The sequence below is a fragment of the Enoplosus armatus genome, chromosome 3, assembly GCF_043641665.1.
Source record: "Enoplosus armatus isolate fEnoArm2 chromosome 3, fEnoArm2.hap1, whole genome shotgun sequence".
Lineage (NCBI taxonomy): Eukaryota > Metazoa > Chordata > Actinopteri > Centrarchiformes > Enoplosidae > Enoplosus > Enoplosus armatus.
Genome location: NC_092182.1, coordinates 2,498,413 through 2,513,442, shown reverse-complemented (window position 1 = coordinate 2,513,442; position 15,030 = coordinate 2,498,413). Strand labels below are relative to the sequence as shown.

Here is a 15,030-nt window from a genome sequence, read left to right as displayed (position 1 = left end):
CCAGAGTGTGTCGGCTGAACTGAGCCTCAAAGAGATGCATTAGGTATAATTGCTCGAAGTATTAAACTACATCATGTAAATGCTTCTCTACTGTAAAGAGGTGAATGAATATTTATTATGGGGATGGGCACTGCATTGTTATCAGTCTCAATTCACTTCAGTAACCCTGCTATCACTCGGAGAAAACAGTCTCCCTGCAAAGCATCGTGATGCCGTGACCTTTGCTAGTAAGCACAGCCGTTACTGTGGAACGAAGGCCACACCCCCTGGAGTGTGATTGGCCCCTTTCTTGTGTCTCCAAGGCAACAACATGGTGAAAGTTATACCGGTGAAACAGCAGCCCCCCATTACAGTGGCGGATCTGATCGCAGGCGCCAAGTACCATCTGAGGGTTTACTCCCATGAGCTCAACAGCGTCAGCAGCAAATCTGTCACCTTTAAGACCAAAGCAGGTGAGACCCCACCTGGCCAGGGGGAACGGCGGGTGGGGGTGGGGGTGGGAGTGTGTGGGTGGGTGGGTGGGTGGGGGGGGGTCCCAGCCAGGTGGGCTACTCTGGGTGCAAGTTCGTCAGTAGTAGTATCTACAGTAACTCAGCTGGGTGAGTTATTATGGTTTGTTCTTTTGACACAACTCACCTCAGTCAGGATAAGACATTTCACCCCCCTCTATATACGAAATAACGTTTTTGTTTCTGTGAGATGGAACTCGGGTACGTTCGCGCTCCCTGTGACCTCCTGCACACTGACACGTAAATACTTCATGGATTGTATAATAATGACCATAAGCTATATATACACTGTAGTACAGCTCCAGATCTTTATGATTTGGAGACATGCACACGCACTCTGGTGATTATGATGGACAACTGCTCCGCGTTCCGCCACTTTATTCAATTGTGATTATGATTAAGTTGGGTTTCGTGCACAAAGTGGAAGGGTACACAATATGCTTCCTGTCATTGCACCCCTGTCTGGCCAACTTGGTCGGTGCGAAGTATAACAGCAACCTGCTAAACTCAGTTTTATAGAAGGTATAACACTAGACTAAAGCAAAGTGTGCTCACTGGCCCCAACGTAGCGATAAATGTCAGTTTAGCGACTGTGCTTTGGACACTTTTATGTCTCAGCCCAGTCTTTTTACCTTGTTAATAGGTGGCAAGCAAACACTGGCTGCTACTAGCTCCCCGCCACCCAATGTTGGATCTGACCAGGCACGGCCAGTCTGCTCATTACCTGTGGAGGTTCAACAATGGCAAAGCAAATTATAGCATTTAACAGGGTGAGACAGCGAGTGAGGACCGAATGGCGAGCGCCGTCGATGTTTTGAGCTCCTGGAGAATGATATGTACGCATGTGAGCCGCAACATTACTGCTGGATTTGACCTGGGACTGAAGGCTCAGACGTATGTGTAACTAAGCAAACCCCCCCCCCCCCCAAAAAAAATTTTCGATCTTGCACTCAATAGTCTACTCTTAAAGAAACTAGACAAAAATCAGTTCGATGTATCAGTAACTGCACAGTTAGCCTCCTAAATCTAACAGTGTTAATTCCACAAAGGTAGGATGATAGTTATACTGCAGTTTTATGATTAGGTATTATTGTCTGATAGATATGGACCTCCGAAATGGCCCCCGCTATATGAGCTAAAAACTAGCTGTCTAACATTATTCTTTTAATCAAAACATTACCTTTCTTTGTCCGATCGAGCACACGAGACCTCCAGCTTTGGTTAGAATGTGCACATTTGTAATTGGGTCAAATTCACTGCTAATATCTGTAACATTTCAGAGTGTTATGATTCCTGGCACCTGTCAAATACTTTGTGTTCCTTCAAGGCCGTGCTGAAATCTTTTCACGGGCGTATTGGAAGTAGCAATCATCTTCACACCACACACCTCCGTACCCCACGCTCGTCTGATTACAGCTTCCCACACTGTGTAATGGGAAAGAAGACAAGCGCCTTATTGTTATGGATGTTCAACGATCGTCCTGGACATGAGCTTCGGGGGCAAATGATGAGATGCTGGTTCCGAGTTGTTGACTTCTGCTGAGCGCTGTGGGATGGGAGCAGATTGCCTGATGTGTTAGCTCTGACTCATCGTGGTCCACAAAAAACACTCACTGTGTTTCCACTCTTCTCTCTCTCTCTCTCTCTCTCTTCTGTCCCACTGTGTGTGTGTGTGTGTGTGTGTCTCCAGCCTACATAGACCAGGTAGACATAGCCACTCAAGGCTGGTTCATTGGCCTGATGTGTGCCATCGCCCTCATCATCCTGATCCTCCTCATCGTCTGCTTCATCAAGAGGAGTCGCGGGGGCAAATACCCAGGTAAGGCCTGACGCTGCAGCTTCAATGTTGTTTAATGTAACCCTGTCAAAGGCTGACTGGCGTTTGCTTGGAAAAGTGGATGGGGCCACTGCTTCCCGAAATATCCCCCCCCCCCCCAGTTAATTTACACTTCATGTTACTTAACACGGAGACACACCAGACAATCCTGAACAGTATTAATGGGTCATGTTGTGGCCACTGGACATAAATACTTTATTTCTGAGATTTGGTTCGGAATTGATTCAATTTACTGAACGTATCAAAAAGTTCTACAAAGCTCGAACTCCATAACCCAACACAGCGACAGAATTTGAAGGTCTCGGATTGGACGTCTCTCACCAAACTCAATTTTGCTCTGAAGTGATTACTAAACTGAGATGCCAGACATCTGAACCACCAGCGTCTTGGTAGCAAGGCAGCAAACGGGGAGTGATTCGGACGCGGCCCCCGGGATTCACAGCTGTCGGTTGGTTACTCAAAATGTCAGCGTCTGTTTTTAATGTCAGCTGGCACAGGAAAATGAAAACTACAGGCACCGGGCCTCTATATACCAGGTCAGGATCCACTTACACCACAAATGGGATGTTTGTCCGATAATGTGTTTAACAGTGTGCATTTGTGGATTTTGTAGAATACGTTATCTAACACCACAGTCAATCCATTTTTCTTGTTCAGACAAATGCGACGTTGATGCTTACATGTGATAACTGAATGCTTTGGAACGACGGAAATTAGAGTTGTGTTAATGTTTTGCAGTTTCTATAATGTCTAGGTGGCGGTTGCGTGACTGGTTTCGCAAAATACCTAGGTATGTGCTGAACTGCTGAACGATGTAAAAGTTGAGAACTAACACCCCAGTGATGAACTCGACATGAAAGTCAAATAAGGATCATAACAGTGACCTGTGACAGACAGAAAGAAAGACTAATGAGATGAGTTCGCGCACAAACTGGTACTAAAACGTGTCTGCCGTACTGACCGAAGCACCTTTGAGCGCACAAAGGCAACCCAGTGTTACACGACTGCTACTAAAACAGGCTTGTAAGTGTTTCAAAAAGTGCACCGTGTTCCAAATGCATACTATAGTATACGTGAATTACTTCAATTGATGCCTTTCGGCAAGCATCTCGTATCATGGTCCATTGATTTCTTTCACAAACTGCAAAAAGGAGTGAACTGTCCACATTTGTTTGCTTTATAGTATCAGTTTATACGATGTACAGAGTATTAGGGGATAAGTATGGACTTGGGACACAGTGTTCGTTAACAGTTAAATAAACGAAGGCTTAAGGCAAATCTATGGAACTAAGTTACCAGACGAGGACTAACAGACGGATCTCACGTTGAAACTAACTCCAGGAAAAACCTCAACACACGGATGCTTTTTTGTGTATCAAATCTAGCCATGACATCAATGCTGAACGTTTATACTTTTGTTCTTCCCTCCTCAGTCCGTGACAAAAAAGACCTCCCCTTGGACCCAGTAGATCAGAAAGACCAGGAGGGATCCTTTGATTACCAGTAAGTATAATCAAACAGCGTGGCTGAATTCAGTGCCGGACCTCGATGGGCTTATAATGAAAACAAAGTGTTCAAGGTTACATAGTTGTGACTTACTTCAAACATGCGAGCGAAGATTCACTGTGGGACCGAAATGGAAACACGATACCCTTAAAACAAGTAAAACACAGCAACCGCTGCAGGAAAGCTTAGTTATCTGGGACTGTGTGCATTTCCCTCTAGTTATCGTAGCGGATATGAGACCTTTTTGTTCGGCGGCAGAGGGCCTTTGCTCCAAGACTTCGCCTGTTTAGAAAGCGCTCTATTACTGGTGCCAGATGCAGCATTGTTACCGCCAAGTCATGCGAGCACAGAGGAGGGTTTTCGTCTTTGAAATTCAGATCGGACGAGACAACTCTTCAGTTATGGAGGAAGGCGGTTTCAGGGCACGGAAGGACTTGATCGATTAGGCCTGCAGGTGTGCTTTACAATTGGGATTGGAAATCGCGGCGCGAAGGGCTCCGACGTTTGACAACGCACCTTTCTTTTCTCTCCAAGCTTCCATTTGCTACCCCCAGACTGAAGCTTCTCGAACAGGCCCTGCACATACATTTGAAAATGTCATGTGACCAGTAGCATTAGTGAGCTGCAGTCAGCCTACTGTCATATGCCAGGCAGGACCGTGTTTGCCACTTGAATAGTGCTTTCATGTTTATCCGCATTAGTGTAGACATAGATGAAAGCTTTCTAGCTCAGGCATCTGAGGCACAATACAACCCAGTTCTTAAACCTCGCCTCATGTGAGGTAGGCACACACTTTGCTGCTCGGTAGACCTTTGCGAGAATAATGGAACACATACAGCCGGCCATATTTCTGTAATGTGAGGATGTACTGTATATACTGTAGAATGTGTTTGTGCAGTACGTCTTGGTAAGTGATGTGTCTTTTGCTCCCTCTAGGTCCCACTGATCTCTGCGGCTCCATTCTTCTTTATGAAGAATGAGTCTGTCTTTTTCTGTATCTGTCCACTAAAAACACGTGGAATTTAACCCGCTTTCTTAATCGAAGACGTGCGTGTTCTAACTCAGCCGTGTGAGAGTGGCACTAAAACCTTTCCCTGTAATTGTAGACACTCCAGACTTAGAATGAAGCCTCTGAATCATATTATTGACATTGGATCCTATTAAAAAGACAGCAGCACACATAGCTACACATCAATACACATAACAGCAAGGATCCTGTCTCTTCTAGCATTCAGACTATCTATGTTATACATATGTGAAGCACTAGGGAATGTACGGACATAAATACATACCGTATCCTATCATTATGTAGCTCAGATTTGGTGTAAAATGCTTTTAAAAGTGTGAAATTACAGTTTTTTGACACATCAGAGCATCTGGTGTCATTAGAATTCAGAAGGTGCTCTATGTGAACGTGCAAAAGAGGTGCGATCGGCATTTATTATCACCTGAGTGGTGCTGTGCTGTTGTGTGCGATTAATCCACGTCCAGTACGTGAGATCCTGTTTGTTTTTTTTGTTTTTTTAATGAGCCTAACATTAATACCCAGCCCTTTTCTCACAGTCAAGGTCATTGCTTTACCCTTATTCTGACCCAGACTCCATCCATGGTGTCCACTCAGCTCTGTGTGTGTGTTTGTGTGCATGCAAGGACTTACATGCATGCATCATGTGGAGCTTGTCCTCCTTCCTTCCTTCCTTCCTTCCTTTTCTTTCTCTACACTTCCTCCCTCTGTCTACCCTGTTTCCTCACGTCTCGTCCCTCTCTCTCCCCAACGCTGAAATGGGTCGTCTGTCCCTGACAGGAACGAAAACGAGAACAGGTACTTTGGTTTCGGCACGGCATCTCTCTTGACCCTGTGCATGTCGGGGGGAGCAGATGTCTCCCCCTGAGCTGGGGAGAACATGGGGGGGGGGTAAGGTATAGCTTATTTGTGGAGAGCACAAACAAGACAATCTGCCTGATTAACGCATTGCTGGCTTTTTGGTCAAAGGGGGGGGGGGGGGGGGTACAGTTTTCATTCATTATGTCAGCAGTATCAGTCCAGCTGGCCTGCATTAGATTTGAAAGCACCATTTGAACAGTGTGATGGACAGAGGACAGTAGCTGACACCGTAGTGATTAAATGTGATTAGCAGAGAGATGGACAGGGTGCAGCGCCGGGCTTTGGTTCCTTTGGGTGTCAAACTGTTAATCCAATAAACAACCAAAATATCTCCATGTCGACAAACCTAATCGAGATTGTGGAATAATCCATTTTAACCGAGAACATAATGCAAACGAAATGACGTATGAGGTATTTAGCCTAGCTTAGCATAAATACTGGAGGCAGAGGTAAACAATTAGCTTGGCTAATGTCCAAAGAAATAAATAAAAGAAGCCCAAATACACCTACCAACACCTCTGAAGGTCACAGATAAAACAAGGGACTTTGTTTAACCCACACATTCATAGATCTGACTTAGAAACCCAAGAACACTGTGCACTCCAACCTGCGCCGGCAACTTGACTGCGCCCGGCACCTGCCTCAGGTCACCATGGTAGCGACTTGTCAATCACAAGGTAGCCACGCCCTAAAGCACCCCCTGCTTTATCATCTATTTTTCTCTAAATGGGAACATAATTTACAAAATGAACATCATGCTGTGTCGAAGAACTGAGACTGAGAACACAAACTCATTAGGAAGGTGTTTACTGAGGTAATAAATCAAGTGAGAGGTAGGGTCTTTTTCTCATAGACTTCTATACAATCGGACTTCTTATTGCAACCAGTGGAGTCGCCCCCTGCTGGCCATTAGAAAGAATACAGGCTTAAGGCACTAACGCATTGGCTTCACTTTTCTGACCCGGAGGTTGGTGCTTGGTAGTAACATATTGGAACTATTTCTTGTTAAGCAACAGTTTGTTCATCCGTCAAGTAGTTCCGTGTCCAAATTGACATTTTTACATGGCCGTTTATGTACAGACCATCAAGATACAATGGGTCTGTAATAACACATTAATCCCAGAATATCCTCCGTCACCTTGGTGATAAATGTTCGGTTTTTAAATTACACAGTAATTCTCAATGGGTCAGTGCGGAGGGAAGTCATATTCCAGGTAAGATGCATTATCTAATGCAGAACAGCTGTTCAGGGCTGTGTAAAGGTTCAGAACTAGATATAAAAGGCCCCTGGTTAATCACAGCCTTGGCTCGGCTCTAGTCTCTTATAGAGTCACATATAGAGCACATTAGCAGTCACAGCGACATCAATTAAAACACACGGACAATGGCCGCTTGCCACGCAATAAAGACTGTCATTTCTTTTTTTAATTTTTTAATTGTGTGTCTCCAAGCTGCTCGAAGCAGTAATTACACAACTCCATAGATCTTAGTGTAATATTGTGCAGCGTTGCCTGTGCACTTCTGTTACCCTGAGTTGCATGTGGATCAGCCGATATCCCCGAAGACCCCGAACTCCATCCTTTTATATAAAAGAGCAAAGAAGCATCCATGACCACGTCAGGCTCTTAACGGATCAGCTGCTCCCGCCGTACAAGGAGACAAACAGTATGGGAGGTCTTGCGCCTTTTTGTCCCAGCTAAGGCGCTAACATGTTTTTCACCCTTTTAGAGGTTAATTGCATTGTTTTTCCTCCGCCGGCTGACATTTAAAAAGCATCCGCCACCAGGTGCATGGGGCGAGAGATGGCGAGGGAAATCAATTGGGGTTGTAGTGGGGGCAGGACGATCTATGTTTGGCACAATTTGACGCCCTTAAGGAACTGATTTAGGCAACAAACAACTGCAGAGCGTTTGGAGGACAAGAGACGGAACAAACACTTCAAAGATCCAACCAAAAAAAAAAAAAGTAATGACCTTGGATCCATGAATCTTGAAAGTTGAAGATTCTCCAAAGTGAAAGCATCAGGACTTTTACACAACATAACATTTTGTTCTGTGCATAGCCTCTCCTGTTTTCTCCATCTTGTTTTGCATTCTGTCTTCTGTCAGAGGATCTTCAGCACTTTTAGTGGGAATAATTAAACGCCATTAACTCTTATAATCAAGACAGTTTTACTTTTCACCCCGCATGACAAACATTTACTTTATAGCATAGCTGTTAAAGGATAAATCCAATTTACAAAACCTGGGTCTTTATTTTTTTCGTAGTTGGCCATCAGCTCAAGTTAACTGCCGAGATCTGGGAATGCGAGGTCAGACGGGTCAAGAAACACAAGCACTCCAACCATCATACAGGCTGTAAACAAACCTCCAGGTCAGCCAGATTCATTTGGAAGAGAAAACAAAGGCGAACAGTAAAATTATTAGCCAAAATGTCTATTGTAAACATCCGTCACAAGTTTACAGACCCAGTCCCTGCTTCAACTTGGACCTGTTTTGCTTACTGTAGTTGCGCGCGCACCTTTTTCCTGTGTAGATTATAAGTGACACTTCATGGTGAGCTAACTTTCAGTTTGACCTCCACATAAAGTGGTTTAGATAATCCGGAAGGACTGGCAGCTTGTTTACAACCCAGCCCTACTGCCAGACACGAACGCTGACGTCGTACGATTGGATGATGTAAATCATGAGGTGAGGAATCGTATGATGAGTAGTAATTAGGATACGAGGCTGTTACAGTCTGTCTGATTCCCTGGCTGCTCGCGTTTCTTGCCCTGTCAGACGCCGTTGTAGTGGAGTCCCCTGTCCCCACATCCGGTGACTTGGTGCTATTGTTACTAATACAAATGATGGACAAAACTACAAAACAAGACCCAAGTTGTAAAAAGCTGGGATTAGATGGCCCCCCGATGCATGCTGTGCTGCCCTTTTCTCATATAACTTTGGTTTCATTTCATTCAAAGCTCGAACTTCATCTGTCATGATATTTGTCATTAGGATTATGGAGATTTCATTGTATTCACCCTCATCCTTAGCAAATATGTATAAATGTTAATGTTCCCGACGTTGTTAGACCTCCTTTTCAGTGTCTTGCCTATTTTGCATGTCTGGTTGTCCATCTGTCTCATGACTGTCTTTCTGTTCTAACCACCCCACTTCTTGTCTGTGTCCTTTATTTTCCTCATTGGTCCAAAGGTCTCTTGAAAGGTATGAAAGGAGAAGAATCTCCTTTATCACCACCTGAGTCCTCTTAATTCTGCTATAGGACGTTTTGTTTTTTCTTTCTTTTTGCTCATTTGCAGTGCAGTTTAATTGATTAGATTAGAGCCATTCCAGTGTATTAACATGCGTTCCAAAGCATGGTTAATTTAAAGAGCATCCGCCACCAGGTGCATGGGGTTAGAGATGGCGAGGGAAATGAATTGGGGTTGTAGTGGGGGCAGGACGATCTATGTTTGGCACAATTTGACGCCCTTGAGGAACTGATTTAGGCAACAAACAACGGGAGAGCACATGGAGGACAAAAGACGGAACGAGCACTTCAAAGATCCAACCAAAAGAAGTAATGACCTTGGATCCATGAATCTTGAAAGTAGAAAATTCTAAAAACACCTGGAATTTTCCATGACATAATATTCCTCCAGTGCATAGCCTCTCCTGTTTTCTCCGCCTTGTCTTGCGTTCTGTCTTCTTTGCGAGGGTCTTCAGAAGTCTTCAACAGACTTTACCAGAAGATGTAGTGGGAAGAATTTAAACGTCATTAACTCTTAGAAGTTCATCCCAAATGAAAAACACATGGGGTGTTATGGTGCAGTTGTTAAAGGATAAATCCAATGTATAAAGCCTGGGTCTTTAGTTTTTGTAGCTGGCCATCAGCACAAGTTCATTGCTGAGATCTGGGAATGCGGCAACATCGCTTAAAAGAAGTCCGACGGGTCAAGAAGCACAAGCACCTCCACATGAAGTGGTTTAGATAATCTGGATGGACTGGTGGCTTGTTTACAACCCAGCCCTACTGCCAGACAAGAACGTTAAGGTTAGGAATTATAAAATATGTAGTAATAAGGATACTGAGCTGCTACTGATTGTCTGACTGCTCGTGTTTCTTGCCCTGTCAAACTTTGTCGTAGTGAAGTCCCATTACCATATATCAGCAACTGGTGACTTCAGTGTTATTATTTGCAATAAAGAATTGTGAGCTAAACTACAAAACAAGACCCAAGTTATCACAAGCTGGAATTTGATGCCCCCAATGCATGCTGTGCTGCTCTTTTCTCATAGGGACAATAACAAAAAAGAACTATCATTTATTTTATTCAAAGCTCAAACTTTATTTGGTATGATATTTGTCATTAGGATTATGATCTGTTCGTTGTTAGACCTCCTTTTCAGTGTCTTTGTCTATTTATGTCTGGTTGTCCATCTGTCTCATGACTGTCTTTCTGTTCTACCCACCCTACTTCTTGTCTGTGTCCTTTATTTTCCTCATTGGTCCAAAGGTCTCTTGAAAGGTATGAAAGGAGAAAGAATCTCCTGTATCACCACCTGAGTCCTCTTAATCCTGCTCTTAGAAAATCATAATTTACTTTTGCTCATTTGCAGTGCAATTTCATTGATTAGTCTGTTCGAGCCATTCCAATGTATTAACATGCTAATGAAATTTATACATCAAATAAAAGCATTTCAAAGCATGGTTAATCCCTTGGATAATAACAAACTCCTACAAAGTTCCCAATACAAATCTAAGTTAGGCTTAAGTAAAAAGAAAAAAAAAAATACAAAACACAGGATTGACTTCCTGACTCTATAGTCATGTTAATCGGTGCAATTTTCACGAGATTTCGTGAACGCTGCAGATGAGCGAGTTTACGTTTTGTTATGCAAGGAAGGTTATCTGAAACTCACTCCATTCTCTAACTCACACCTTACTTCCCCACCTCTGCTCTTCTACCTAAAAAAAAATCACCTAATCAGATAATTGAATCATTCCCGACTCTGCCGTCTTTCATTCTGAAGACATTTTGAAGTCACTGAAATAAAAGGCTCTCTCTTAAAGCCGCCCGGCTCACTGAAGGTGCTGGTGCAGTACGGCCACACAAATGAAAGCAAGCTTGGCAAATGCGGCCAGGTCAGGGAGTTTAAAAAAGGCTCTGCCTCTTGTCCAGATTTATTTAATTAGCCAGTGCCACTGGTGCATAGAGAGATGTCCTTCTGATTGACTTCTGGCACACTCAAAGGGAATCCAACCACAGATCCACTTACTGCAATGTGTCTACCAGCTGCTGTGCTGCTGACCTTACTGCGCACCGCATCTGATGTATTAATGAGTTATGAGGACATCCACACCTTAATCAACAGCGAACACTTTCAAGTACTTGGACAGTGACACACTTTTGCCGCGTTGGTTCTGTACAATCAGCCCATCAGATTTGAAATGAAACAACGATGAGGTGCTGACTTTTAGGTTCAATTTGAGGGTGTTTCAACAAGCACAATGATCCATATAAGCATTTTTTTCCCGATCTAGTAAACCTGTCAAAAGGACAGCATTGTTTATCAGGGCTGCAAAAAAAAAGCCACCTCTATGGCTGAGGTTTGTTTAGGTTTGCGCAACAAAACCTATTTGGTCAATGTTAGGGAAAGATTTTAGTCATAGGTTTAAAGAAACCTTTCTTGGACTGGACACTTTATATGCCCAACCATCCACCCTGACCTCCCTAAGAGGGTTTGTGGAGCTATAACATCTACAATCTACTTCTACCATGGCATATTCACACATGGGGTCACTTGTCAGGAAAGGATAGGATAGGGAAGGATATTTACATTTACTTTAGGTGAATCGTTTTGGAATTTCCCTTTTTTTATACATAGTCCCTACATTTTTGGACCATGTGTCAAGACAATAATATGTAACAATTTAAATTTAAATGTATTAATTACTTTTTATTGCCAATGTGTGAACGGATTGTAATGTGACTTAAAAAATGAGACCCTCCTCGACTTTCTCGGTTGCCTAGAACAGCCGGATGTGGACGGATTACAATGTAAAGGACTTTCCCAAGAAAATCCAGAGGAGGTGACGTCCATTCGCCTCCATTGATTTGGGGTCGAGGCAGTAGTCTCAGGGATGAATATCTCAAAACCAGTGCGAGTAAAACTGTTTATGGTTAGATCCCACCAGAAGTCAGTGGAAAAATACAGCCTGCTTTTGTCATTTGGGTGAACTGACTCTTGAACATCCTTGACCCAATTACCATCTGTCCCCTAAAATTTGGCAGTCAGTTCCTAAACCTCATAGTCATGGTTTAGTTTCAAATCCAGTGTGCCAGAGCCAACACAATGGAAAATGTGTCACTGTCCTCACACTTGCAGACTGCACTGTATTAAGTCTTCCTCTCACTAAGGATTCTCTCTCTCAGGTGGCATTATAACCGATGACAACCTTTCCTTGGCATTCATCCACCGCTTACCTAGCATATGCTCCCACTCTCTTCATCTTATGTGTAACATCTTTCCATCTCTTTACCTTGTTACACGTCAGCCTGTGTTCTGACAGCGTCGACTGTTTCACCGTCTCTGGACTGGATTGCTAAAATAAATACTGGATTTTGGGTTCGATCAGAGTTAGATTTGCTGGATTTGAATCGACTTTGAAAGTGATTAGGGTTGCCGCCTCCAGTGTATGGAGTAATAAGGGACACCTTGCCGGCGGCCCCATGCCTGGGGGATACAAATCGAGTCCGTCCCCCGTGAGATTTTGATCAGTTTCAGCTTCAAAATTCTCAGAAACTCAGAAATAGCAAATGACCTGGTAGACCACAGAGACCGCTACGGTGGATGACTGAACAATACGTTTGTTTGTGAAAATAAATTCCTTTTTTTTAGCTGCGACCAGCGACAAAGCACGTCCCATATTGAGACCGCGCATTTTATTTTTCCAATACGGGACGATCCCGTATCACACGGGGACGGGTGGCAACCCTAATCATGATGCGTCTGCCATGGCCCTCTTGTACTCTTGATTATTGACATGTATGGTAAACATGTAAAATGTATCAAGTGATGGATGTGGTTCCCAGAGCGTTTCAGCATGGAGCATGATGATTCTGAGAAGATGCGGTGTACATTCTGTCCTCTCCAAGGGAATCTCAACACACGATGTTTGAAATGCAGTGCACAGACATGAGCCGGAGGAGAAAAAAAAAAAAATCCCTTAATACCTCACGTTTGCATCCTTCAAATGCATTTCCTGCTGTTATGCTACTGGCTTGATCCGAGACAAGAAAGCTAATGCTAGTCTGTAAGCTCTTTCTTCCTGTGCATGAAGTTTTTCTTCCCCCTAAAATCAGAGTAAAGAGACACGCGGTCATGCTCTGAGCTGAGATCTCATGATCTCATGTCAGAATATGGCCAACATTTAGCATGTGTATGCAAATGTCTTATTTGAATTTTTGAGGACAGTATTGATCTCTTTTGATTACCCCTGTCTCCTTCAAAATACCGTACGTTTACTTATTTGCTCTGCCAAATACGTCTTGGGGGAAATGTAATTTCTGCCTGGAATATTTACCTGGAGTTTTTTCCAGTCCAGGACGTTCTTATACTGTACAGAAGTCACTTTGTTTGCAGGTGCATTCAATGTTACATTTCCTATAAAACATATTAGTGCAAATTCATTTCTGTATGAACGTAATTCTCAGGAGACGGGGGTTCCTTTCAAACATTGAGGTGAATACTAGCATTCTGCAAAATCGACTTTTAGCTGTAGACCAGCAAGCATCTTTGGAATAAAACGCAAACGCAGCGATGTTTTTAAATTATAGGTTTGGCTTTTCTCGAGTCTATGCTGATACCTACACTTACACGCTGTATTGCAATCATTTCTTCTGTCTGTGCTGGTCACGATGCAGTTCCGTCGAGGCTTGACTATGCTGTAAGAGATGTGGGACAGAATCTCTCCTCTGATCCGTGCAAAAGTGCCCTCTAAAGTTCAGCCGAAGCTAATACCTGCTCATATCTGAGGGCCAGATGTATTCCAAAACAGCCAAGCGGATCCACACGTGGTTCTGTTCGTGGTGCCAGACTGGACTGATAAAAAGATCAGCCTGGCAATATATGGAAAGTGGAATCTGAGAGCTATAATTTGAGCTTTAGGCAAACTGAGTTGGTATCTATATATATATATATATAAGTCACATTCTTTTTCATATGAAATGATCTTGTTTTTCCATGGATAGTGCTTCCTTGCTGGGGAGGGATACACCCTTGATCATCACATGTATATTTGCTGTTCGCTGAAAACACCAGCAATAAACCTAAACACAGCTAACAGAAGAAACGTGTCCCCTTGATTTGGCTGAAGCCTCACCCTGGCATTGGCTGGACTTTCATGGAACAAGGACTGAGGATTTTGTCCCCGTCACTTACAGTGTAGTCGCTCTACGAAGGAACTGCTTTCACGGCCGGTACGGTCAGGAGGGGTGAATGCTGTGATCTATAACTATACCTCCAATCTAAAAGAAATGACGTATGACAGTGCTGTATTAATATAGAATTGGAAATAGTCAAACCTATCCTTTAAGGAAAATATGGAAAAGAAATGAATCATAAAAAATAAAAATTCTCATCTGACAAGGCCTGAGTGACCTGAGCATTCAGTCACTTCACCAAGAGTTGTCAATAGAAAAGCTGAAAATATGGAATAAATCATTTCTTTACCTGCAATCCCCATAACCTTTCACTTTCCCCTTTTAATCCATGCCAATGGGGGCGCGACAGGGTCCCGAACTCCTGCCGACACTGTCCAACGGCGTCCCGCTCCCCTTCCTAACCTTCAGCTCTCCCCTTCATTTGCCTCTGCAGCAGCGATGAGGACAACAAGCCCCTGCAGGGCAGCCAGACGTCGCTGGACGGCAACGTGAAGGAGAGCGACGACAGTCTGGTGGACTACGGCGAGGGCGGCGACGGCCAGTTCAACGAGGACGGCTCTTTCATCGGCCAGTACACTGTGAAGAAGGACAAGGACGAGACGGAGGGCAACGAGAGCTCCGAGGCCACCTCGCCCGTAAACGCCATCTACTCGCTGGCGTAGCGCCGTGGCAGCACACCGGGGGGTGGGGGACTCAGTGGCACCCTCTGATCTGAGGGCCTTACGACAAACCACAACACCACACACCAGACACAAACACACACACACACACACACGAATATATTAATATATGAAACACATTAAACACAGTCTGGAGACTGCGTAGGCTTTCCTCTGCAGATAAAGTAACAGGGGAACAACGGGAG

General features: G+C 43.9%; 1 protein-coding gene across 3 annotated transcripts in view; it reads left to right on the top strand.

The window, feature by feature from the left end:
* Positions 1 to 14,827, top strand: part of nfasca (neurofascin homolog (chicken) a) — a 53,100-nt gene extending 38,273 nt beyond the window's left edge. The window contains exons 29-35 of one of the 3 annotated variants that reach the window (XM_070902976.1): positions 303 to 452; positions 2,200 to 2,328; positions 3,780 to 3,849; positions 5,657 to 5,674; positions 6,748 to 6,756; positions 8,932 to 8,943; positions 14,599 to 14,827. In XM_070902976.1, the coding sequence (XP_070759077.1) occupies positions 303 to 452; positions 2,200 to 2,328; positions 3,780 to 3,849; positions 5,657 to 5,674; positions 6,748 to 6,756; positions 8,932 to 8,943; positions 14,599 to 14,827 (617 nt within the window). Of the gene's footprint in view, positions 1 to 302; positions 453 to 2,199; positions 2,329 to 3,100; positions 3,137 to 3,779; positions 3,850 to 5,656; positions 5,675 to 6,747; positions 6,757 to 8,931; positions 8,944 to 14,598 lie in introns of all 3 variants that reach the window. The other 2 variants (XM_070902974.1, XM_070902975.1) reach the window with 2 other exon arrangements.
* The last annotated feature ends 203 nt before the right edge of the window (positions 14,828 to 15,030 follow it).